We start from the raw sequence: 25,753 nt of genomic DNA on the forward strand, positions 1-25,753 counted from the left end.
GTGCAAAGCGAATTCGAATATTAAAGTGCGAGTTCGAATCGAATATTTTTTGAATATTTCTAGGATATTTTTCGAATACTTCGAAGTGAAATTGCAGAAAAAGAAGTTGGAGAGGATTCCTAAGCATATTCTTATGAGATAGCAACATGAAAGTGTTTCTTTTCGCTAGGTTGAAGCGCAATGTAGAGGCCGAATTGTATTTATGTACATGATTTGGTGCAACCAACGTGTTGCCGACAACACTTTGCACGTGGTAAGCAAAGATGCCGTATCCTCAACCTCTCCTCCTCTTTCAACTTCTGTGGAAGCCCAACTGATGTGGCAGACAAGGGTGTGCTCCCTTCAAGTCCGGAGTTCCAAATCTGCCTCGTAGATGTTGATACACAAGAACATCTGAAATTTTGGACGCTAGCTTCCTGCCCACATTTCAGGTCCAAAACAGCATTAATTGAGCCCCCACCTCTGCCACATCTTGTTGGAACCAGCGTTTTCTTGAGTTAATACATTTGCGACCATAGCAGAGCTTGAAAGGCAGCTTTGCCGCAATGCGGGGGTGTGATGAGGTGAAGCATAGTGAAAAATCTAGGGACCACTTCTAATCGGACGTTGACTGTCTCTTGGCTATGTTCGACCGTAACGGAGCTTGAAAGGCAGCTTTGCCGCAGTACGAGAGTGTAATGAGGTTCACTGAAGGGGTCACTTTCAATCGGACGTTGACTGTATTTGTCTTTGAGACGTTCAAATAGTTCAAATAGTAAAATTTCAGTGCGAATCGAATCGAATAGCAAACACTATTCGAAAAATATTCAAAATTTCGAATATTCACACACCCCTTACGTTAACCCTTTCACTGCCAATCCCGGGATAACTTCGGCGATGGCACAAGCACAAGCCCTGCCAGTCCCGGGTATACTCGTTTTGCCTCTTAAATCACTTCCTGCCACTTGCAACTGCGACAACTCTTGTAAAAAAAAAATGCAGGTGTGTCCTGCCGTCTTTGGCGGGAACATGTAAACAAATATAACTTGTAGTGAAATTTTTGTCAACAGATTGAGTGCATGCTTCCACATCAGCTTCGGTTCGCGTCTCTTTTCCAGCAGTGAAGCCATGGCGAGTCGGCGTGCCATGTGCGTGCGCTATTTAACAGAATTCAGGAGCTCTTGGTTAATTCGGACTATGAATAAAGTGGATAATGAGCGGCTCAGCCACCCTAAATTAATGGGTAATCGTATCATTTCATTAATTCATTGCTTGTAATGAGTGCCGCTCTTAGTTTGATGAGATAATCCCCAATAAAATTGTTTGCATGTCCTTAACAGCATCCTACTGCATTGCTAACCAAAAATTTCCACGTAACGTGCAGAAAAGAAACCCAGCAAGGAGTGTGCAGCAGTGCCAAAAAGACCCGGCAGTGAAAGGGTTAAAGAACCCCAGGTGGTCAAAAATAACCTGGAGCCTTCCACTGACACGTGCCTCATAATTACATTGTGGTTTTGCCCCATAATTTAAATGATCTGACAAGAACACTCGTAGAAAAACAGGAAGCTTGGATGGTTGGTTGATGGGGCATTGCTGCACTTTATTACATCAAGTAAACACAGCACACACAACAACTTCACATTTCTTACATAACATAGTCCATTTTACAGAAACAAACTATATATACACAAATTTTCACCCAGCTTTCGATAGTTGGGGCTTGAGAGAAATTCCTGAATTCGATTTATATACAGTAAATTATTTGCTTATAGGGAACGGCGTGTCATCTAAAAGGGTCCGAGATACTCCTCTTGATTTGCACCTTGGGGTACAGCCTCTTCCACTCTTGCACAATGTCGAGGCTGATTCTAAAGCAGAAGGACACGTCGAGAATCTTCAGTTGCTTGCACTCGTTCAGCACCCTGCAAGCAGAAGTGGTAGCAATAGATTACCCAGTATGCACCTCTCCACCAAGTCAGCAAACTAACGAGGTAAGACTGTTCTCTATTTATTCATTCATTCAGTGATTCCACATTTATCCCAAAGGCATTATTGTAGAGCAGTACATTACGAAAAATATGCGCATCAGATTATACATGAAACTTTATTCTGATATGCTGCACAGAGGACAAATTTGACAAGTCGGTAATATAACAAGGACAGCGGGCGAGTTGTGAACAACTGAAGTAAAACCTACAAAATATATAGAAACAAAATGCTGTTCTCAAAACATACATGCACAAACTAAAGGTTATCAGCTATACTAAATTCTTGACCCATAATGAAGGAAGACAACGAAAATGTTGATCAAAATTATCAGTCAAGCTGAATCATTTAACCTGAACCTGTACGCACTGCACATGACCGTCAGAGAAAGCCTAACAATTTTGTAACAATGTAACAATGTTGTTCTGCAACCAGTTCCACTGGAAAATCATGCGTGGAAAAAGAAAGCTCTGAAAACAAACACTCGACACAACTTATTTTTCTCGAACGGCCTATTCTCAATGCTACAGTATATGCAACTTCATGCTATATCTCTACACGTTTAAAGCGCCTGCAAACTTTGTGCAAACCTCTTCCTTTCAGAGTTGATCTGCTATTATAACCTTTGTCTAGCAAACTTGGGCAACAGTATTGCTGAGTACACGCACATGCTGGGGCCACTTATCAGTCGCAACATCTACAAAATTCAATTAGGCAGTCACCATTCAATGCAAACCACAATATTAAAGGCAGAAATGCAGTGGAGGTTCCCGCAACCTACTGCGCTCTGCACCCCTGTTGTGTGCTCAGAAATTATGTTTCACTCGTGTGCTCGCTTCAGCAAAGCGTAGACACATAATCTGGTTTACAACATAAGAAAAGAACATTGCAGCATCGCTTAAAATCAAAGTTCACAGCTGTGAATCGCTCGCCACTCTCGGTGCGCCTGTGCACCTGGCTCTGCAATCGAGCAGTGTGAGAGGCTGAAGTCTTGTAGATATCACATGGAAAATTCAATTCCGTGCAGCTGAATAACTACAGAAACAAAGCCTCCCTCCCGCAGTGGTGGCTGCACCGAGCACAAACACGCACTAACACACCTGCAAGAAAAATAAAAATCGAGAACACTCACTGAATGACTCCAGATGAGCTTGCCTCTGCAGATCCCAGAATGTCCAGGTGTTCGAGGTCGTGACAATATGTTGCAATAGCATACAAGTCCGTGTCGCAAAGGACGCTGGAAATGAGTCAAATGTTGAATAGACTGCTGGGCGAGTTAGTCATACATCATTAATAAAAAGAGCGTGAAAAAAACGTGGGACAAGACAAAGAAAAGCTACAGGACAAGCGCTCTGTATCTTTTTTCATCTTGTTCCACATTTTTTTGCACGCTTTTTATTAATCAAATGTCAATTTTGGGCACTCATTCATAGCATCTACCATCACTGCTGGTTTAATTAGTCGATATTCTGACACTACAATTTACTTTTCGATGTTCATTGCATAGGCATCTAAATAATCAGTACTAATGCTCACTGCTGTAAATCCACAGAACAGGTAAGCAGCACAAGCTCTGGAAATTGCAAAAGAACACATCATCTGCTAAGACAAGTCCTGCAACACAAGTAATCATCGAATGACCTCAGTGTCGAAGTTTATTGCCTCAAAAATCTACTGCCGAAAAAAAAAACGTTCAAATTCGTCAAGTACGTGCAGAATCGCATGGATTAGTCGCACACTTCAAGCGCTTTCTCAATCCTTTTGTCCCAATGAGCGCAGCAAGCTACACAGGAGCAGGGGATTACAAAGGGCGAGGAGTTACACCAGCGCACATCATGACCTTCAGAACTTTCTCTTCTTTTCTTCTTTGAATGCATCATCTCACTTTGGTGTTATCACGAGCGCGTTACTGTCCCTACTGTGCAATTCTAGCACATCAGAGAGCGCAGCACCAATACGTGGCAGCATCTCATGGCGGCTGCAGTAAATATGTTGCACAAGGATGCTCAAATCAGCCAATGGCTATGTCATCCTCTCCGATGATGTAGCCTGACTCGTCGATACAGTAGTTTGCCAAGAGACGAGCAAGCGATTTCTAGCTGTCTTTGAAACGTAACTGCAAATTCCTTGCCGCGTGCAGTGCCTATAACATACTGCACACACGTTCATGGGAGCCTCGACTACTGAGCGGCAGCATTTTATGATCAGGCTCACAAGGTGTTGCGGGGCACCTTTAACAAAAAGATGTAACTTTGTTGTAGAACCTGCAAAATAACTGGAACACTAACGGCCTAAGTACACAGCCTGATGTTGAAAGATCTATGGAATAGGCACCATGATTAAGCTCAGCATTTTCCTTTTTACTGCATGCTGGACACATTGAAGTTTCAAGGCTGTCTTGCAGCCGACATATTTAAAAACATCTGCTCATTGTAGATGACCTCAACTGTGCCGGCTTGACGGGTAGTGGTGATACTAGTGGAAACTTGTCACTTTATGTCAAGCATCATAGCCATAACTTGGTTCAATGTCATTTGTCTGTGACTGTGATAATATATTACGCGTATTGTCTTTGAATCTGATTGAAGGTCACGGCATTTGTGTCCGTCATTTGCCAATGAGGTCATTCAGCTACTGGGCTGCCATGTTGCGACCTTAATGCGAAAAGCTGTAGTTCAGCTTCAGATCACAGACAAACATACAATGCATCATTTTTAATAGTCTTTACAGCAGTGTAAACAGCATGAAATCACATACCGAACAGCAGTCAGCAGCAGTCTCTTCAAATGTGGGCAGCCTCTTGCAAGTTCCTGGATGGATCCTGTCTCAATGCTGGTGCTGGCAGGACAATGATAGAGATAAGTTTGCAGAACACATATTTTGAGAGAGCACAGGAGAGAGGGAGAAAATATATTTCAATAAGCCTGCTATGGGTTTGTTCAAAGTAATATCTTCTGCCTAGCCAAGGTCTCTCACTGAACGGAACTGTGGACCGAATGGGAGGGGAAAAAACAAAAAGAAAGAAAGAAACCTAGATGGGTCTCAACGTTCAGTCACACAACACAAATATCTAACAATCAACTCGAGAAGCTTACTCATGCATGGACACGCTATGGCAATTCACCAGTTGGAACTGTCTAAATGCCAGTTAGACATCTGTGTTTGAGTGGACATGGAAATCGCTCAACCACAGCAACAACAGGACACAGCAAGCAAGAATTCGGGCAATTAGAATTGAGTCTACTTAAATGGCTTTCATTTGAAAACACAGTCAGGCTTTTTCCCCCGCTAACTTACTTCAATCAACAAATCACAATTTTGCTTTCATGGCTTCCTTCAGCATAGAGTTTGTTCTGTAGCTAGCGAATAATTTAACATTTTTTATTTCTGAAATACTTAAATTAATGATTGCCTTACACAACTCCCAATTAAGCAAAACACTACATCGAAGGTGCCTATTTCCAAGTTTATTTTGTAATTACAGGCAGAAAAACAGGAGTGTGCGCTTTTCTGTCCAAAAAAAATGAAAACACTGTTCAATGTTTCCATTCTTCTGTTTTCTGTAGGCCACTGTTCCACTCAGTGAAGGGCGCCTGGTACCTTTTCACTTGTTAGATGAATAATTCTTTGCTATTTCATCATCTACTCCCCTTTCACTCCTGGTGAAGCCACTGGCCACAAGTTCTCGTCAAAATAGCAGATGCCATTTAATATACTGCTGCCTGCTTCATTAGAGCCAGACACATTAACCATCGTTGTGTCAGACTCGTTAGGCTAGCCCTCAGAGCTGCCCCTTTCTTGAGCAAATCAAGGTAGGACCCACTTTCTGAGACTCACTAAATTCGCCCAAAGTGGAAAATGACAGAATGGCAATTTGCAAAGTGGCAAATGCATTACACACTGACTTCATCCATCCGTCGGTCCACTCATCTATCCATCTGTCTAGCCGCCTGTGTATTTGGGCTGTCCAGGTAATTTCTTTAACTTGATATATACCGAAATTTCCATGGCATGATGCAAGTGTATGAGGAACATTAGTGACAGCCCATGACAAGAATATCATGATATGTGTGTCATGTAAATCATGCCCTCGTGATTGTGTTGTTAACCTTTTCATGATGAATCTACACCGACTAGCTCAACCTTCTGATGTGTTAAAGTACTAACCATGTTATGCACACAGACTGAAACAAGCACTCACCACCAGCCTAGGTCGAGGCTGACTAGAAGCGGACAGGATCGGGCAAACAGATTGGCACCAACGGATGACAGAGTTCTTGCACGATAAAGGTCTAGGCTTCTGAGGTTTCTAAAAAAGTGCAAGATTACACTTCACTTCAGAGTTGAAGTATGCGAGGAGAGGAAATATGTATCCAAACACCTTAAAGGCAACATGTCGTGGCAGCTCGAGTGCCTTAGGTAAAACAGCACAATTCAAATGCACACTCCAACAGTGCACACTCTTTCTTCTCCAAAGTAGGCACTCTCTAGCCAAATTAACTCTTCATTGAAACTCACTGCACATGCCTCACAATAAAAGAAGGGCAAGCTGTGATATGCTGAATATCTGTACTCATGTCCGCATTACTGAGCATCCTAAGCATGCTCTTTACTATGCTGAACTTGTGCCTCTGGCACATATCCCTCCTAGCAACAATACTGTCTTGCAGTGAGGAGAAAATTAAGGCCATCGACCTTTCTCTGCTTTTTTTTTTTGTTTCAATGCATTTAACACTTCAGGAGCTGCACATTTCTACCTTCAGGAAAGTAACAGTGACACACTTTTTTACTACATTTGATATGTCTTAGATATACATATGTGCAATAGGATTGTTCTATGTGTTCTAGCTATACTGAGAGCCTCAAAAAGCTGCGCAAATAAATAGCTATATAACTATGAAGCCACTGACCCCAGATAGGTGCTGATCTCCAGGGCAATGTCGTCGTAGTTGTTCACAACAGGACAGCTGCCTAAGGACAAGTGTTTGAGCTTATTGCAATTCCTGCAATGTAAGCACGCTTTCATTCGTCATGCCAGTTACCCACTTGGGCCTTGCACAATCATCAAGAGTTTTACTCATCTCAATGACCGCTTCAAAAGTTCAAGACGACCAACGACAATGGTGTTGTACGTCGTGAAGGCGAAATTGCGGCGTGATCTTCTCGTAAAATCGATGCAGTAAGCAAGGCAGTTCACAGTATGACGATTACTAACCTCTGAATATTTTAACGCATGTAGAGTAGAACCAACAGAAAATCAAGCCAAGAAATGTATAGGTGATCTTATTTGTGGTATAATTATGATATAAACGTGAAGAAATTAAAGTGGACGAAAAGACAACTCGCTGCCGGCAGGGACCGAACCTGCAGACTTCAAAAAATGCGTCCGATGCCCTATCCATTGAGTTCAGCGGCGGTCGTCCCAACGTACACTTTATTGGGTGCATCTGTGCGTTTAAACCTGGGAGTGTTAGTCAGCGCCGCTCGTAGCCATGACGGCGAGTGTGGAACACTTCTCCTGGCTCGTAGGTGTCACGTAGTACGTGATCTTTTTACGAATTGGCAGCCGACGAATAATCGCTCGCATACTACCAGAAGGCATTGAGTCTGCCAGAACGAGACCCTTGCTATGAATGAATGAAGGGGGAATTTTTTAAGGGCTCATTTTTGAAGTGGACTGCGGGATGACCGCCGCTGTAGCTCAATTGGTAAAGCATTAGATGTGTTATTCGAAGGTTGCAGGTGCAGTCCCTGCCGGCGGCAAAGTGTCTTTTTGTTCACTTTAATTTCTTCAGATATACATCATAATTACTACAAATAACATCCCCTATACTTTCCTTGGCCTGGTTGTCTGTTAGCTCTGACTAACATTGCGTCTAACGAAGAAGTGACTCCTTAAAAAATGCCCCTTTTGTTCATTAACGTATGTAATGTAGACATCTGACTGTAGCCTGCAGAGGTGCTTGAAACGATCTGCTGTGCTGCTAATCTTCAAAAAATGACCGCTAATTATATTTAACAGCATTTAACCACATCTGAATGTGGTATACATTTCAATGGAATCTTCCAGTTTATTTTTAACACCTGGTCATATTCAATGCATGCCTGAATGTGTTAAGCACATGCTAATTAAAGCAATGGTGTCAGTTCTCCCATGCTGGTCCGTTTTCCATAGTAAAAGGAATTTTATGATTATTTGGAGAAAACAAAGATTACTTTCAGACACCTAGCATTGTGTGAGCAAATGCAGCTGTACAAGTAAGTGGCAAAGTGTATAAAAATTTCAACTCGCTGCCTATTTTGAGCTAATGAAATGCCTGGCCACAAGTCATTATTCAAATTGCACAGAGTTTCTCTAACAGACAAACCCCTGATTAAAGCCCCTGATTAGAGTATGCCTGATTTAAGTATTAATTGTAGAATACACGAAAGGATAACATGCTCCATAGTTGTTTGGGATCTAAATAAGTAAATTCATTGCAAAGGCACCTAAACACAATTGACATGCTGCTGTCTGCAAGTTTTGAAAATATTGAGTCTAGTCTCCAGATATGCGGAGGCTTTGGCAAACTCCCAACACTCTAATCAGAATTATTTGAACTATAATTGATATTTGTGACCATAGCTGAAAGATGACCATGAGTGCATTACAGCTAGTTTGTGTAGATAAGCCTTGATTATATCAATTCTTTCCTATGAAGCAAGCGTAACAAGCCTCAGAGGACAACACAGCGTTAATAAGTGGTTCCAAAGCTTACCTGATGATTGAGATAAGGGAGAACATCTCGATTTCAGTCCTACACAGGTCCAGCCAAACTAGCTTTGACAGGTGAGATATTTGAAGGAACCCAAGCCTATTTAGGAGGGGGTTGCAACATCCTTTCAGTTCCAGTTCTGTGGAGAGGAATAAAAAAAGGGGTGAGGCGAAAGAAATAAGTGCAAAAATTACAGCAGAACTTCACTGGTGTCCGTCATCATCGCCAAGCGACTCGACAACTAACTCGACGACACTTCCGTCGGCGTTATAAAGACACATCAAGTGTCTCAACATGCTGGTCTGCATAAAGGCAATGCTTGAGGAAACCATCAGCGTTAAGAAAAACACACTAATTAAATGTTTGAACATGCATGCCTGCATGCAAGACAATCTTGAAGGTGTGCTATTCCGACTGATGAGGCACACGCCTGTGGCAGAGTGGTTAGAGCACTGGGCTTCAGTACTAGAGTGCCACGCTTCAAATCCCGCCGCCAGAACATTTCGAAAATTTTTATTCATGTTTGTCCGGTGTAGATATGCACTGTGCCGATGTCGCTCATGCTGGTGCATGTGTCTGCGTGTAACGTCACGCCAAAAGGTCAATCATCGAGCCCTATAGAATCCGTCATGCTAGCCGAAGAAGTCCTACACTCAAACCTCATTATAACAAAGTCACATCTGCCACAAAATTAACTTCCTTATATCCGCAAATTCGTTATAAACGTTTATTTGTAACACTGTAGCTATGACAGGACCATTCTTCATTTACTTCGTTATAACCAATAATTCGTTATATCCGTGTTTGTTATAACGAGGTTTGAGTGTATTTGCTTTTAAAAATTGCACTGTGGTTTAGTCATGTCTGCCCATGAATACAGAGTTAGACACATGAACGCAAGTTTATGGGCAATATACACACATGTATGCATTGTTTTACAGAAGCAACTGCATTAAAATTAATTAAACATATGTCTTGCTTATCACAACATTTCTTGTGAAAACGAAGGAGCATAGCCGCTACAGACACAAAAAAAAGCAACCATAAAAGTTATGCTAAACAATCCTAATTAACCAGAACTACTTTTTGCAGCTACAGAGAGACATACCTATTTCAGCCTGATTTTTGTTCAGTGTGTGATTTTCAACCAATCAACACCTATGATGAAATCTGCATGCCGGCAGTAAACAATTATGCTGCTGTTAATTTTTCGAAACTTACAGGGGTCTGGAAGAAAGGCTAAAGAGTAAAAAGTTAATTGTGGCACGCAATCATAATTTTTTCCCCCACAAGTAGCCAATTACCTTGTTCAATGTACCTTCCTGCAGCACTTCAGCAAAATACTATACTTTGCATGCTCTGAAAGTTACTAGTAATGTTCAACAGACGCCTAGTTCAAATTAGGCTCGCATAATTCCATATCTCACAGTGATATGTATACAGGTCATGTGTAATATGACTGTGGTCAATCCAAACAAAACGGGAATTCAAGGGAGGTGGGGGCAGAAGTGATGAGAAGTTGCTGAACAAGAAGAAGTGTTGCTGAAGCCAACCATTTGAGAAGTCTTGTAACTTTTATTACAATTTGGCCTTGTCTCTTTCATCATTTTGCACACAGCACACGGAAGCTCATATGCGGCATATATCTCCATTTAAATGACAATGAAGAGCCCTGAAAATGTTTTAAATAAAATGTGTAAATGGTATCACAAGCGGGAAACTTGTACATTGGTTGGTTTAATGAAAGTACATGAAAGGCAAACGACAATTCCTGCTATAGTGAAATGTCAATGCTTTAGAATGTCTAAAATGTCAATATTATGCAAAGAAGCACTTTAGTAACCAAGAAAATAAGGTAAATGTAGGACACAATTTGCGCCACCAGTGAGACATTCTGCAGCAAGAGCCCGATGACGTAGAACGTCCTCAGTACAAATAATCACTAGCACTCAAACTACCCATGACAAAAAATGAGCAAGGCAGTGCATCAGAAAATGGAATAAAAATGCAGCTTCTGCATTTCTGTTTGATTCATGGGAAAAAGAACTTCTAAGCACTACTCTGGTGGTCCAAAAGTTTCGATTTCACCAGGCTGTGATCTGCTGGCGCAGACACGTCTCAGTGGTAGTTTCGCTATCATGCAAGAAATCGCAGTGCCAGCCATCCGGCAGTAAAGGTCAGCCAAGGCAAGTCCTATGGCACATGAACTTTTCGAGACGCGCAGTTTGAAGTGCGCTAATGGTGTGCAGACCATCAAAACAATTTTCATTCAAACTAAGCATTTCCCGGGCACGAAGCAAACATTACAAGGTTCCTGGAACACTTTCAACAATCCACGCTGACGTGACACATATGTGTTTGCCTTTAGCGTCCTTTTAGGTGGGCGTCCTAGTGGGTTACACAGTGCTCGATTGTGACACTCCTGTGTGTGTGCGTGTGTGTGTGTTTCTGCTTCCCTCCCTCCCTATCCCATTCCTCTCTTCCTTACTTTTCTGTCTCCCCTTACCCCTTTGCCAGTGCAGGGTAGCAAACCAGATATTTGTTTTCTGGTTAACCTCCCTGCCTTTCCGAATTACATTTCTCTCTCTCTCTAGGGAAGTGCTTGGCTTCGCTTCTGTATACAATATAACACTGCAAATGCTGTAAAATAGTCTATAAGATGGAATCCATGTTTCATTGGAAATAAATTCTGCAATCAGGGCATGTGAGCTTTCTTTTTCTGATGGGCACCTTCAGACTCCCCACTAATGTGCACGCACTATGCTCCAGAACATACCCACACACATGGCCTCCACTCAACAGTACTGTAGAAGTGACTGCATGTGCACTCTGCTGCACTCGCATACAAAAGTATAGGGAGAGGCCTATACAATGACAAAGTGAGTATTGTAGCTTGCCAACAAGACTAGGCTGGTCCATATGGCTTACCTGTGAGGTTTGGACAGTAATCTGCAATGACCTTCAGACATTCGTTATCAACAAATGGGCAGGAAGACAGGCAGAGGCACTGCAGAAGCTCTCCCCTCAGTTCCATGAAACTAAACAGGGAGCAGCCAGCAAAGAAAAAAAAAAAACTGTTGACGACAAGCACAGCCCTAAAGAGTGACACACCTGTCTCCAAGCTATAGCATAAGAAGAAACTTGATACTTGCTACAGATGAATAAAATGATCAATAACAGCTCTTTAACACACTTGCTAGAATCGACACTGCAACACTCACTGAAACTGCACCGTTTCTTTGACTAATCAAACCAAAATTTTATCTCAATGAAAGTAACTACAGGAAAACAGAGCGTTTATATTAAATGAAGTATTTACAGAAAGAACTGCAAATTTTTCTCACAAAGAATGCACACCACATTTTCAGGTCTCTGTTTCATTTTAAATGTGAGAAAGCTGAATGAAATAAAGAGTTCAACAAAAACTCATCTGGGCAGGAATGCTCATGGCCAAAGGTAAAGCAAGACGCTGACCAAATAGAAAAAGAACTTAAAAATAGAAGACGTTTCGGCTCCTATGCGGGAGGCCTTATTCACAACTCCATACCTTGTTCACAATTGAGGGCCTTAATTGTTCACAATTACGGAGCTGAAACGCGTTTTATTTTTTAGCTTTTTGTATTTAGACGGAGTCTTCCTTTACCTTTGACCAGAAGTCTGAATGCCAAAAGCTGAGGTTCATTGCGAATGCCAAGAACTCAGAGATCATTGTACGTCACTGCAAGGTCAATGTAGTGAAGGCAAGTAATTTTGTTTGATGCATTCATTCCATTTGCAATCAAAAACAGAAATTGCACATGAAAGCGATCTTCCTTCACTCGGCATATAAAAACAGGTCCTAAGCTAGAAGTAGTTCCGGCTGTCTCTATTGCACTCATGATATTTATCAAACTAAACAACCATCATTAGAAGATACTTTAAAGCTGTACAGACACTCATCAACAAGCATTAGTGATGTACATACAAATGCGCACAGTTTATTTGTCCTCAGATGGGGAAACAATGTACATGTGCATGATACGAAACATTTCAAAACTAATAGAAAATGCATCAACTGACACAGAACAGAACTTAAATATAATGTGAAAGCAGTGTTTTGATGATCCAGAAAATTAAGAAGAAAGAAGCATGACACAACCTTTTAATGGAGTGAATCAGAGGCACAGTAGCACAAACATATTATTTTATCAGAGTGTTATCACAGCAGGCAGCCAACATTTGCCAGTGCATGTACTGTGCATATAAGTACTTATGCTTTGCACAAACTATAAACTTATTTAAAAGTTAATATGTTCTAGTGTACATTTCATCTTAACTGTAGCTTTAAGTTATAGTTCTTTTGTCCCACTTTATATTTCTAGAGGATTTCATTCTAAATTTTAGCTTGGAAAATGCTTTTCTTGAGACTAACCCAAAAACTTTGCATGAAACCTCATCTTACTTCCCCATAGAATGCTTTACATTAAAAAAATTGAGCCTATCAGTTTCCTTTACTCTTTTCTGTCATAATGATAACAGTGATGCAACTAAAGGCTACAGAATGAGTAAAAGAGTCAGGAAGATTGATTCAAGAGTCAATTAGTGTGCTGTAATAAATAGCATGCTGGGAACATGTACGGTGGAACTCGATTGCAGTAATCATGCTTTCAACCCATCCCAATATGACATAATTCAAAGGTTTAGCAGTGCGCTCAAACTGTGTCAAATGTATGACGGTTAGCACGATGATGCTGACCTCACAAAGGCTTCTGCAGAGAGATATCCACCAGCACCACACCACGAGAGGTTGAGCTTCTCTAATGTCACACATCGCTTTTGAAGGGCCTCTAGAGCATTGTCATCAATCTTTTGAAGGAAGAAACAACAAGCAGATGAGAGAGTCACATAATTTTTCATTATCTTACGTTTCTCATAGCACTTTACTGTGGGTGCCACTTGTGGAGACACCAAGTCAATCCTCAAGTCAAGACAAGTAGATTATGGTAGCATCCACAAAGCAGTGTAATGGGGCTGAATTTTCTATCAACCGCTTTGAAGAACCAGCTCCCATTTGCATGACATAATGTAATGTACATTATGTCGTGTAAATGTGAGGTAGTATGGACAGTATGGATGGACAGTACAATATGGTAGTACAGTATGGTAGTATGGACGGTACAGCATGGACAATACGTACAGGGGCACATGGCATCCTGCCAATGTCTTCAAGAACTAAGATGCACAAAGACAAGCTTAGACATGGTGGAGCATAGCATGCCTATTGTTACATTTCATATATATACACTGGAACGTGGTATACATCCACAAAAGCAAGTGACTGACAGGAGATCCTCTAAGAATTTCATGAAGGCAGAGTTTGCCAGCTGGAGAGAAATGTAATATTAAATGACAACACACCATGCAATGTCACAGGAACTATTTTGACAGGCTTAAGGCCATTACGACAATATGCAGTCACATAAATGGAAGAACGGCCAGTGAGACAAAGGTGGTACTCCACTTAATGTACAGTGACAGGTGATTAACACCCGATTACTGACCATGAAACCTACCCCGCATTTCAAAACAGATGATGACAGTAGATAAAGTTTTCTGTTTGAAAATTCGTTACCACAATTATCACCATCAACTCCCCAAGGCAGTTGAAATTATCGTATGACACCGCCTGCTGAAGAAATGATTTTAAGTTGGAATGACAACCGATATCCTGATCACCTGATCAGTAATGTTTTCTTTATCTTTTGTAACTACCTTACTATACACGATGAGTTTGCAATCTTCTCAGCGCTCCACAGATAAGAGACAACAAAATGAATGCGTTTCACAACCACCTTTTCCCAGTATGGTTGAAGGTCCAGGCATCGGTAAAATATATGATCGTAGCACACTTTCCAAAACAGCCTAGAGGAAAAAAGCAACCCATATGTGAGCAAAGATATGGTAAGCCAGAGTTGATGATAAAACTAAACTGAACATGATCATGAGATCAACCGTTGCACAATCTCGGAAAATTCATGAATGCACTATGTTTATCCCTCAACACGCAATTGTCGACCTCACACCCGAGCACAGTGGATCTCTATTTCTATGCTGGATAAATTTCCACTGCAAAGTGATCCTAAAACGAAGAGTTCCATTTTGTATAGAAAAAATTAGCACAGCTTTAAGATTGTACACTTATGTTATACAGTTTGCTATCAAAGAATAACTTGAATGAGAAGTTTACAATTCCAACAACATACTGTTACCAAGAGCACAATAAGAAAGAGTGCATCCTACAGATGTTGAGCTTCATCACCATGCAGTGTTTGGATGTTTTGTGGACAGAGGTAATATAGCTTGGGCTCACAATAAGAATCAGCTGAAGATCGCAGAAAAAAAAAAGTCAAAGCTAGAGCCTGTTTTCCAAGTCTGGCGTTCACTGGAGTGAATATGGGGGCAGAATCCAGCAAAGTAAAAGTGACATACAGTTGATGCAGGCTGATATATTTCATAATGATATATAGAATTATTCACAATATCAAACAGTTGTAATGTCCCCTTGAAAATCTCATACAAAAGGATAGCACTATACTATGCATGCTTGCTTTAAAGGGACCAATAAATGGCCAGAACGTGTGCTTAGATCCTGGTAGAAATGAGAAGATTGTGAATAACAGTGACAGATTCAAGCATCCTTTTTGCAATTTGAGTAGAATTATATCTTAAATTGTGTTTAAAAGTCACAAGCAAGTGGTATGACGTCTAGCCTAGTGGAAGAGCCTTGATGCTGCACTATGGAGTTGTTCTGTTTGTGGCACACAGTCTGATGCTTTTATACACATAATAATTAGTGCTCAGAATTAAGAGTACGTATATTATCATCCATCTCCACTCTATTCTGTGCCGATTACACGGTAAAAGGAGTTGATGCTAAGAAGAGCACTGCCTTCGCGGCAACTAGTGGAACATGTTGAGCTGTGGCGCATATGCGCAGAGTGCACGCATGTGGATCAAAACGCAGCGCACAAACACGTACTACTGTAGCGCTCACCTCCCACTGTTTGCAGCTTGGGTTGTGTGTACGACTTCACAGTCGCCACAGATTGAAATATTCTGATTATACACGACATCCTTATAGCGTTTTTTACAAAGCAGTTTCAAGCACTGGCATGGCTCCGTGGTAGAATACCTGCTTGCCATGCAGATTTCCTGGGTTCAATTCTTATCCGAACTGAGCCTTTTCATTATTTATTTATTTGCATCTATCGCATTTTTCACTCATAGACACCGCCGATTTTTCACTCACAAGCAACGATGGCGACACTGGAATTTCTACAAAACAAGCTCTTTAACACTATCACATTAATATGAGTGTTCCAAAATAAGATTCAAACGAAAATGTGTAACACAGCTTTAGAGCAACTCAGCTTTAGAGCAACTAATCTGCAAATCCCCAATTCCCGCGATTTGTGTCCTAGGTGTGTGGAGTATCTCGATAAGCTTCAGATGGACATATGATGTATTATGAATTAACGATATATCAAAATGCTTCTTGAATACCTTCAAGTTCAATATGTGTGAGCTTGACTTGCGCAGAAAACAAGAATGAAATACTTACTTACAGGTGCCAGATAGCCTACATATCGACAGAAGATCGAGATAGTGAAAAATTTGAGTCAGGAGTTCATGCTGAAATAGAAATAAATTAAGATCAATAAGGCATCTTAGTCTGCTGTCAATATGAAAGGTGCGAGAAAAAGAAAACAGAAACCTGCGAAACAATGTTAGACATTGTTAGGAATGAACACAGATAACAAAAAAATTGTGCTATTCAACCGGCGTGGATATGTGAGCAAAAGACTGCGGGTCATGTGGATAAAAAAATTATCATGGCTTGGGCATGCAAGCTGAAATCAAGCCCATACCTCCCAACTTTCCTTCCCCCTTGTGTCCGAGTTGCTTTAGGATGTTAAATCCAAAAATTTGGTTTCAATTTAACTTGCACAGTGAATTGCCTGAAGACGTGGCCTTTTATTAGAAATGTGTTATGATGTACAGAGATGACATACAGAGTGGCTACTAACCGGCAGTGAATGGAATCCAGCGTGTGATGGGAGAAATGCTTCTTCTTTGCAACTTGATTGTGGTGCGACCGCTGTGCTGCTCGGTTCATCACTTTCAGAATCTGGAGGCACCGGCCTTCTAAAGGATCCCGCAAGCAGCACCGCGTCGATTTGTGCGTGGTAGTCGAGGTGAGCATGGTGGAACTCAAGTCGCAGAACCCTGAACCGATACGGAAACATGACTTCATAAACATAACCGTAGTCTCGTTAACGCCACAGTCATACTTGTATAACAGGTGACAAGACAAACATAAGAAGGAGCACAGTACACAGAAACAGCCTCAGTTGGCTACAGTTTAGACAATGCATTTCAGATGTCATTCAAACAGAGCTAGAAAATTTGCAATAACCACATTTTATGACTGCTTCCGCATTTCATTCTCTTTGTCCAGCAGAATGCCATGCACAATTATTGCCTACATTGTCCACCTAGTATGAGGGGTGATATGGAACGAATACGATCTAAGAGAAAGAACCTCTAAAAACACAGTTCCAGGATTCCCCCAGGAGACTACCGCAAAATCCTGAGCAAGCGCTCCCCTGCCTTCTTCAGGCAATTTCAAATATGCGCCCCCTTCTCCCCTCCCACCATTTTTGCTGTTCTATTCACTGTTTTTATTCGCCCAACGAGAGCGAATGAAAACAGTGAATGCATGCATATTCAATAAAGCATTTCATTAGAAGCATGGGTGTGCATTCTTTATTCTTACTGGCTCTTCCACCACAATCTTCAATTTTGATTCATGACCGAGCAAGGGCCCCCCCCTCCAAACTTTGTCGGATTATCCTTCAACGTAGGAGGGGCGCTTGCTCGGGATTTTACAGTATGAATTAAAAAAACAAGCTGACCTCGTAACAAACGTGTTCTCAGATGGCAATGGTCTTGGCCAGGCACAAGCCTCAGCACCTTTTGTGGGCTTTCCCACCCACAACTCCTTCCATCTGGTAAATGAGATGGGGGAAAAAAAACCAAAAAACCATGAATGTGGATTTTACAGGTAGAACGAAACCAGCTTGGCTGGTTTTGCTCCAGTAGTAATGTAGACGACTAACATGGCTACGAAAGAAGCGTTGCAACCGTCTTGACAAACATCTGTAGTTGACACTGCCCCCATCCTCTCACCACTGCTTCAAGTGTATAAAAGGACAGCTTATTTAGTGGATGCTAACAGACATACTTGCAGCTGGACACACACCTACACACACGGACGGGCAAAGAACACGCATGATGGTGTGGCTGTCATTTCGTTTTCCTTCTTTGTGCGTTCGCATCTTTAGTGGTAAATGTCCAGACAAGACAAACACAGCCCAAAAAGTCAAACGCAGCCTGAAACCGCTGGAACAATGGCTTTTGGTTGAAGGCTCGCTTGTCTGTCTCCCGTTCATAAATTTTGAGGTAAATACGTTAGTAAGTAAACACTCAACTAGGCCCAGATGAAGTTCTCTTGAAGCGCTGTAGTCATCATCATCATTATTATCAGCCTATTTAATGTCCACGGCAGGACGAAGGCCTCTCCCAATGAACTCCAATTTCCCTACCTTGCGCGAGCTGGTTCTGCATTATGACTGGAAATTCTTAATTTTGTCGCTCCACCTAACCCTCTGCCATGCTTGGTATTTCCCATCTCCTGTCAATGTGAGACTTGACACGAAAACACGAGCGGGTAGCTTAAGCATGCGGACAAATCAATGGCAAGTGAGTGCAAGCAATCATCACAAGCTGGCATATAGAGTAGACTCTCAGTAAACGAAAATCTCTTAAATGAAACTGCTGCTTAAGTGTAACAAGTGCCTCTAATATGATTGGTTTCATACTTGGATTCTGTACCTCCATTGCTCTCCCAAAGAATGGAACCCCTGTTAAACGGAACACATTTTCCTGGTCCCCTCAGGTTCCATTTAACGAGAGTCTACTATATCTCCTGTTGATAGCAAATGCAATCTTTCTTTTGCCAAATGTGAAACTTCAGTCCCAGAGTGAACTATTGTAGGGCGCCACACGCGTGCCTGGTCTTATGCTTTGGACCCAGCAGCCAAGACGCCACAGCAACTATGGCTACACAAACAAGCAGTGTGTGACCATGAGGTGCCTTGGGCAAACTCCAGCTGTGGCATGCTACCTGCCTTTTTATACGCTTGTGCCTACTGGGTATGATGCTACATTGTTAGCGAACTTGTACATAAGGAATAACACGTAATTAACTACGTGTAATCAACTACATTTCTGGGAAAGCATTTAAATGTAACTAGTTATTCTTACAACCAATGCTTTAGTTTATGCCACTAACAGCCTCGCTGTTCGGCATGCTCAGATAAGCAATTCCTGGCTCAGTAGATGTGGCTCAATAGTGGTGGCCTGTTACGTACTATTTCACTTACCCTGTCTAAAGCACTTCCTCCAAGTCCGAAATGACTGAAACCTACCAGCTGTAAAATGCTGTGCTTCATAAAAAACCCTTGAGGAACTAATGGATGACAAATTAATGGGAGGCAAGGCCCACCAGTGGAAAAGCTGGCGACACCATCTGCGTGACGTGCTATGGAGGATCACGTTGTCACAGCTGCTGCGTCGTCTACTTAGGGAACGCTGAAGTGAGCTGAAAACGAAATCTTAGAATGCCACCTGCGCTACGGTTATGATTAAGTGGGGAGGTTCTTCAGCTTCGTGCGTGTGCTTGACAGCACTTGAAAGCACTACGATATGTAGTCGCTGTCATTCAAGGCATCTTATATCATAGGTGCTCAGTGCCGTAATATAGGACGCATGCAATGGAGCCCGGAGTCCGGTTCAGATGCTGGGCTTCATTCAGGCAGCAGTGGCGAGAATAGCCATGTAACCAGCCCGACCGTGGGAGGGAATCCCTGTCTCAGCACTGCAGTCAACAAATGCCTTTGAGAAATACTTCAACGTTATGTCGTGCACTGATCACTGGTGAATATGAAAGGACAATCGAGTCAGAGTTGCCAGTTCCACTTATAATAAGCGGATTTGGGCTTTTTTTTTTCGCCGAGTCGCTTGTAGAATTTTCCAGTCGCTTGTCATGTCTTTTGGGCTTATTTGCACTTTTGCAGCAAATATAGCTATTTTAGTGATCATCACGTTCACCAATAGCGTGTTTGTCCATTACTTTGAGAAGCTGAGTGTTGAAGACAAACATACATTGGGGAAATCAAGTAACGTTAATCATGCACTGGCAAACGTGCACTCAACCAGATGGAGAATACCCTGGAGACAATGTTAAAAGGTAACCACATGCTTTCGGTCATAATTGCACACATTTTCGCTGTACAGTATGACTAGGTGATTTTTTCAACTCTCCTTCATATTTGAGTGGCATTTTGTTTTATAATTAAAAATATTTCCAAGAATGGCAAAATCCATTAAGTTTTCGCTTCTTTTGGGCTTCTTCGCAAAAGTCGCGCCGCTTTTTTTGGGCTTATTTTTTGATGATTATTCGCTTGTTAGCTCAGTAGCATCTGGCAACTCTGATCAGAGTTCTTGACCATTCTCTAATGCACGTGCCTGTATGTCTAGCGCTAGGCGATGCTTGTTCCTTAGACTTGTCAAAACCCATCTGAGATTCATTGCTATGCGACCAGCCAAGTGTGCATGTACAATATGAAATGTTTGTAACTGCCCGAATTAAGAATATACTTTTTTGGGGGGTTCTGTCAAGTCTGGGTTCTGACTGAGTTTTTGGACCCCAACTGGCATTCGCTGGCACATTAAAGGACCTACTCTTAGTTGTCCGCGCTGTTGTGGGGCATCTCGGGGGACTGATATATCAGTCACTGGAATCAGCCTGGTGACTGCACCTCCTTCACGGGGTGTGATAACAACAGTGCCTCCAAGAAAAGAAGAAGAAGGCAATATACACACAGTAGTAACCATAGACGTCGCGGCAATACAGAAATAATAGACAGCAAACTGAACACTAGATATGCTCTGTTACACCTCTAGTTAGCCCTACCACTCATTTCTGAAGTTGCACATGTGCACAGCAATGCAGCAAGTACAGCCACGAAGAACAAGACATCGGGCCTGTCTACTCTTAACATGTCAGCAAGTGCTGTCTGTGCTGTGGCTAACAGACAGGACTTCAACACACACATAAACAATAACCAATCCATGAGTTCACTTGCACACCAACCTGTTCTTGAGGCGATCGAAGGCCAGAATTCTCACAACACTCCCAGGATTGTAAGTCTCAAAGACGGTGACTGTGGCTGGATACACGTGATGTTCGTACTGAAGCTCTGCCAGAGATATGCAGACACAGCATCCTTTCACTCACTCGCTCTAATCGTCCTCAATGCATAGAGCCAACGTGCAACAGCAGCAGTGAAACTTGAGAGGCATTTCAATGACCAAGCTCATGTGCATGATATATTCTCATATAGAGATGAGAAAATGATTCTACCAAGCTTGTCTAAACAAAGGAGAGCCTCACACAATGACTAATAAAGTCAACGGTGGTACTGCCTCCACTCCCCCTCTTTGAGTAGTGCTTTTTATATTTCATCAAATGCGACTAATCTGAATAGCATCGCACTGAACAAAACAATACAAAACTAGCACACTCCATATCAAAGCATGATAAATGATGACCGTACATCAGTTACCTATGGAATATATCACTACACCATATTACTGAGTTAGTCACCCAATAGTTCTTTAAAAATGCACATGTCAATGTACATTGCTGTGCAATGTCAAAAGGAACATGTGAGAGCTGATGAGAAATGTCTGTGAAGAAAAGAAACTTCATGCTTCGCAACAGGCAACTCGTTACAGGTGGTGGTGGCCACGCTCTTCTACATACTGAATGGCTCACTGGACTGCTCAACGTACTCACATCTCAAGTCATTGGGGGCTCCTAATTAGTGCTTTTGTTTTTGTTGCCCAAAATCATGAAGAGAAAGACATCAAGCTCTTCATATCCTGTCCTATCACAAACCTTTAGCACACTACATGTCATTCAGAGCCTACAATTTGCGTAAAGTGGCTTCACGTGCAGTGATTCAGGATGCTGACATCAAGCTTTACAGCATAGATGTTAGGCCCCAATTTTGGTTCACCAACAACCCTACTTGGGTAATTCCTGCTTTCCATTTGTTGTCAAACAGCAAAGGTTTTAAGGAAGATGTTCTAATGGCGCACTAATAGTAGCAGTTGCTGCATACCTTATTTGGAACCCTCTCAAGGAGCACCAAAGGCTGTGGACTACAACTGGAGAACCACTGCTCTAATGGCCTGTGCAATGTAGTGCCCTAGCTACCGAGCACCCCTAAATGATTCATTCCCTTTATGCCCTTGCCTGTACCCTTTAAGAAGGGAGTGCACTACAGATGTTACTACATCCCCATTCAGCATTACAGCTATGAAGCTTAGAATAACAGAGAGCTGAGCTAGTTGGTACGTATTCATTCTAAAAAGAGACAGGGCGTTCAAACACGGACACAAGAAAGAGGCCCCTGACCTCTTTCTTGTGTCCGTGTTTGCACGCCCTGTCTCTTTTTAGAATGAATACAGCTATGAGTTTGAATATGAGGGTTCAGTAACCACATCCAGCATTCTTTCACTCCTTTTCAAAACGCCATGCTGATACAAAAAGCATTCCAAGGCATGCCTCCTTTACAGCACTAATAAGTTATCATACAGAAAAGAAGTATCCCAACCATTTCCCCACGAAACACGACATTTCTATAAAATGGTTTATAGAGGTTTTAAATGTTTTAAAGACGTTTTATTGAGGTTTTGTGTTTCGTAGGTCATAGCACAGAGCTAGAGAGGAAATTTGTATGGGTTCCTGAGAAAGAAAACTTCCTAGTTTAGGAAAAGATCTGCCCTGGTCTGAGATTCAAACCCAAGATTGATGGCTTTCTGAGGCTGCTGCTCTACCATTCGAGCTTACCAGGAGGCTTGCCTATTGCAGCGCAAGGGTGAATTAATCGACACCTTGAAGTACAGTGACAATGAATGGCAAATTAGCTATGCGGCAGCCTGCAAGGCAGAGAAAGGTTCATGCTACAAAACAGTTTGATGACAATTATCAATTTCATGAACCTTCCTCCATCTAGTGGGCCTCCTCAGAACTAATTTGCCATAATTGGCTCAATCAGTGCCAGCTTCTGTCAACCACACATCTTTCACGGGGCATTATTTTGGAAAGTGGAGACAGAAAGGTGCCGATGACTGAGTCCCTCGGACATGACATTAGTTAGGACAATTCATGATTTTTCTTTTTCGACCAAGGCTTCCTGGTGCTGCTATAATCCCCTCTGGGATGTAAATATGCATGGTCGCCCCAAAAGTGCACCGCAGAATCAAGGACGTCAGCCCTTGTAGTCCTGCGCCCCCCTCTTTCCGTTGAAAAGGTTTGCTAGAAGAGAGCGCTAGCAGGGATCATGGCAGCCAACACAAGCTGGTGATGCAAGGTTGCTGGTGGTTGTTCACGCTAAAGCCAAGTTGGTGTCGATGCCGTGAGGTGGGGCGTTTCACATGAAGCCACGCAACATGCACTTTAAAATTGATTTGAAACTTGATTGATGTTCTAAGCTATATATTAGCCATTGATAATCAGGAGATGATGCATGTGTGTTCACACAAATATCTCGCCTTCAAAAATTTTGTGTCAGTGCTCCTTTAAACGTGCCATGTGTTGTCAAGCTTTAAAAAAATTGATGCATGATTTCAGTATTTATAAATGGCATAATTCCATTTTCATGCCTCATTTTGGTGTTTCGTCTTGCTTACTCACCTGCTACGGCCTACACCTAAATGATTTGTTGCATTATTATGCAAAATTACGTGCACACATTTTAAAACAGTTTTCAAATCCTTAAAAGTGGTAGCAGATAAAAGTGTGAAACATAAGCTACTGCGCCTGGCTAAGTGTAGCTGTAGGTTGGTTCGATTCACGTGGACCACCTGAACCAGTTCGTGAGATGCTGCACCGTGTCATTTGTTTCAACAGCGTGCTCTGAACCACACAGTTTGTTTTATAACGTGTAGGACAGGTGCAGAGCTAGTCCACGATTTTCCTGCACCTTCCCTATTGTAGTGCTAGCTTGGTGCAAGCAGACGGGTTTCAAGCTTGAAGTTTATTTCCATAAGTAAGTAAGCAAAAAACATGTTGCCCTTTCAGCCGAAGACTGATAGTGGGTGTGAAGCAGCAGCAGAGCAGATGACACAGTACAAGGGAGCAGGCATTGTTTGAACCCCACTCACATGCATCTGCCATGTCCATGCAACGTAGGATGCGTTTGCACCTCATAAACTGACCGTACGTGCAGTTTGCCACCTTTCGAACTGATGCGGACAGTGCACATTGAGCAGACAAAATAGCGCCTCCTGCACGGGGTCGGCACCTTGTAATTTGTTTCAGGTGTGCTTGTGTCGCTGAAGTGGAGCTACACTATTTCTTGACTTTTCCCGCCCCAACGAGAAACAGTTCAGAGTGGTGCAGATCAATCATAGAGACCTTAAGTTGGTCTTTTATAAATATCCACACAGGCCTGCATTTTATGACATTACCGACAGCACTATATAGCACGTGGCTGCAACAGACGGTCTAATTCAATTTGATTGCCTTATTCAAAGCATCACTCTACGCAGATTTCATTGAATAGTTCTCCTGTTTGATGACTTGACACCAGTCGTGTAGATGTACCACTTACTATTTATATGAGTGGAGCAAGAATAAATAAATCTGTCTAAACAAGAATTTTTTTTCCCAACTGCTCAAATGCGTTGTTAGAAGGCTTTTGGCAAGTGCAACATCACCGACACATTCATGACCACAAAAGAAGATACGAAAAACGCATGCAATACTGACTGTCACAGCTGGAGAAAAGTTGCGTTTATTTGAGAAAAATTAAACAGCATTTTTCCCATACCGATATCGGAAACCAACACACCAGAAAGTATGTGGGATTACCTGTGCCGCACGGTGCACTTTCGATCGCGATCGAATTTCTCGATCCCGATTGGGCTCCTTCCACAGACTGCACGAGGCAGCCAACAGCGATCAAGATCGGGCCCGATCGCGATCGAAAGTGACCATGACCACCAATCACAACACGAGAAGGTTTAGGTGATAATACTTGCCAACATAATCTTGGCTCTTGACGTGTCTTTCTTTCGGCAGAATGGTAATAAAGTTCCTGTCAGATATGGAGTGCAGATGCCACCACGGTCCGTAAGTGCGCTGTGAAAATCAATGCCGCATTTCAGTCACAAACTCTCCACTAAGTGACCGCTGCCTACGCTTGCGCAGCGCGGTTTTAAGAGACGAGAATTGAAGTTTCAGTACCGATTTCATTGAAACTCAAACACATTCACATGGGAATACCCATACACCGTAAATAATGACAGAACAAGGCTGGGAAACGTACCGCCGAAAACGTCTCGGAGTAGTCTCCGTACTCCGGAAACACCTCGGGCGCTCCGATCACGTTTAATGCCACGTACGATATGCTGTTGTAACTTCCATACTGAGAACTGTAATCAGTGACTTCTCTCACATCTTGGCATATTTCATCATCATCCATTTATATCTTGCAACGCTGAGAATAAGATTGTCAACGACTACCAATCTACTACTGTTCAATCTACCAATGTCGGGACTAGTCGGGACAGGACAGCTGTGACGGTGTCGATGACGATACGACGATACGTACGCACGATAGGCTCGCTACAAAACACGCGCACGCAAAGTGTTGCGAACCGCTAAAAGTTATTGCTACCTTCCGAAATCCAGCAATGAAACGTAGAGAATGCTTCTTTTCCGGCGCAAATAGAACGTAAACATCACTTAACTAGTAGTAGTTCATGGAAACCGAAACTACGTAGTACGCAGCAGGCGTTCACTCAACCTGTTAACGAGAACACCCAAAATTAACGCGCGCTCGCACTTACCGTGAAGT

General features: G+C 42.2%; 1 protein-coding gene across 3 annotated transcripts; it reads right to left on the reverse strand.

Moving 5' to 3' along the window:
* Window positions 1-1,558: 1,558 nt before the first annotated feature.
* Window positions 1,559-25,415, reverse strand: LOC119386872 (F-box/LRR-repeat protein 4). 3 transcript variants are annotated; one of them, XM_037654141.2, is made up of 15 exons: window positions 25,223-25,415; window positions 24,936-25,035; window positions 20,977-21,082; window positions 17,675-17,767; window positions 16,787-16,985; window positions 16,321-16,391; window positions 14,552-14,621; window positions 13,456-13,565; window positions 11,649-11,758; window positions 8,724-8,859; window positions 6,876-6,968; window positions 6,167-6,274; window positions 4,723-4,803; window positions 3,098-3,202; window positions 1,559-1,901 (listed from the first exon to the last, which is right to left on the reverse strand). In XM_037654141.2, the coding sequence occupies exons 1-15, from the start codon at window positions 25,376-25,378 to the stop codon at window positions 1,763-1,765; spliced, it is 1,677 nt and encodes a 558-aa protein (XP_037510069.1). In that variant the 5' UTR covers window positions 25,379-25,415; the 3' UTR covers window positions 1,559-1,762. The 3 variants fall into 3 exon arrangements, with proteins under 3 accessions (XP_037510069.1, XP_049269229.1, XP_049269228.1); XM_049413272.1 differs by lacking the exon at window positions 25,223-25,415 and having other exon boundaries at window positions 24,932-25,000; XM_049413271.1 differs by lacking the exon at window positions 1,559-1,901 and having other exon boundaries at window positions 3,094-3,202.
* Window positions 25,416-25,753: the final 338 nt, after the last annotated feature.

Source organism: Rhipicephalus sanguineus, chromosome 3 (genome assembly GCF_013339695.2).
Source record: "Rhipicephalus sanguineus isolate Rsan-2018 chromosome 3, BIME_Rsan_1.4, whole genome shotgun sequence".
Lineage (NCBI taxonomy): Eukaryota > Metazoa > Arthropoda > Arachnida > Ixodida > Ixodidae > Rhipicephalus > Rhipicephalus sanguineus.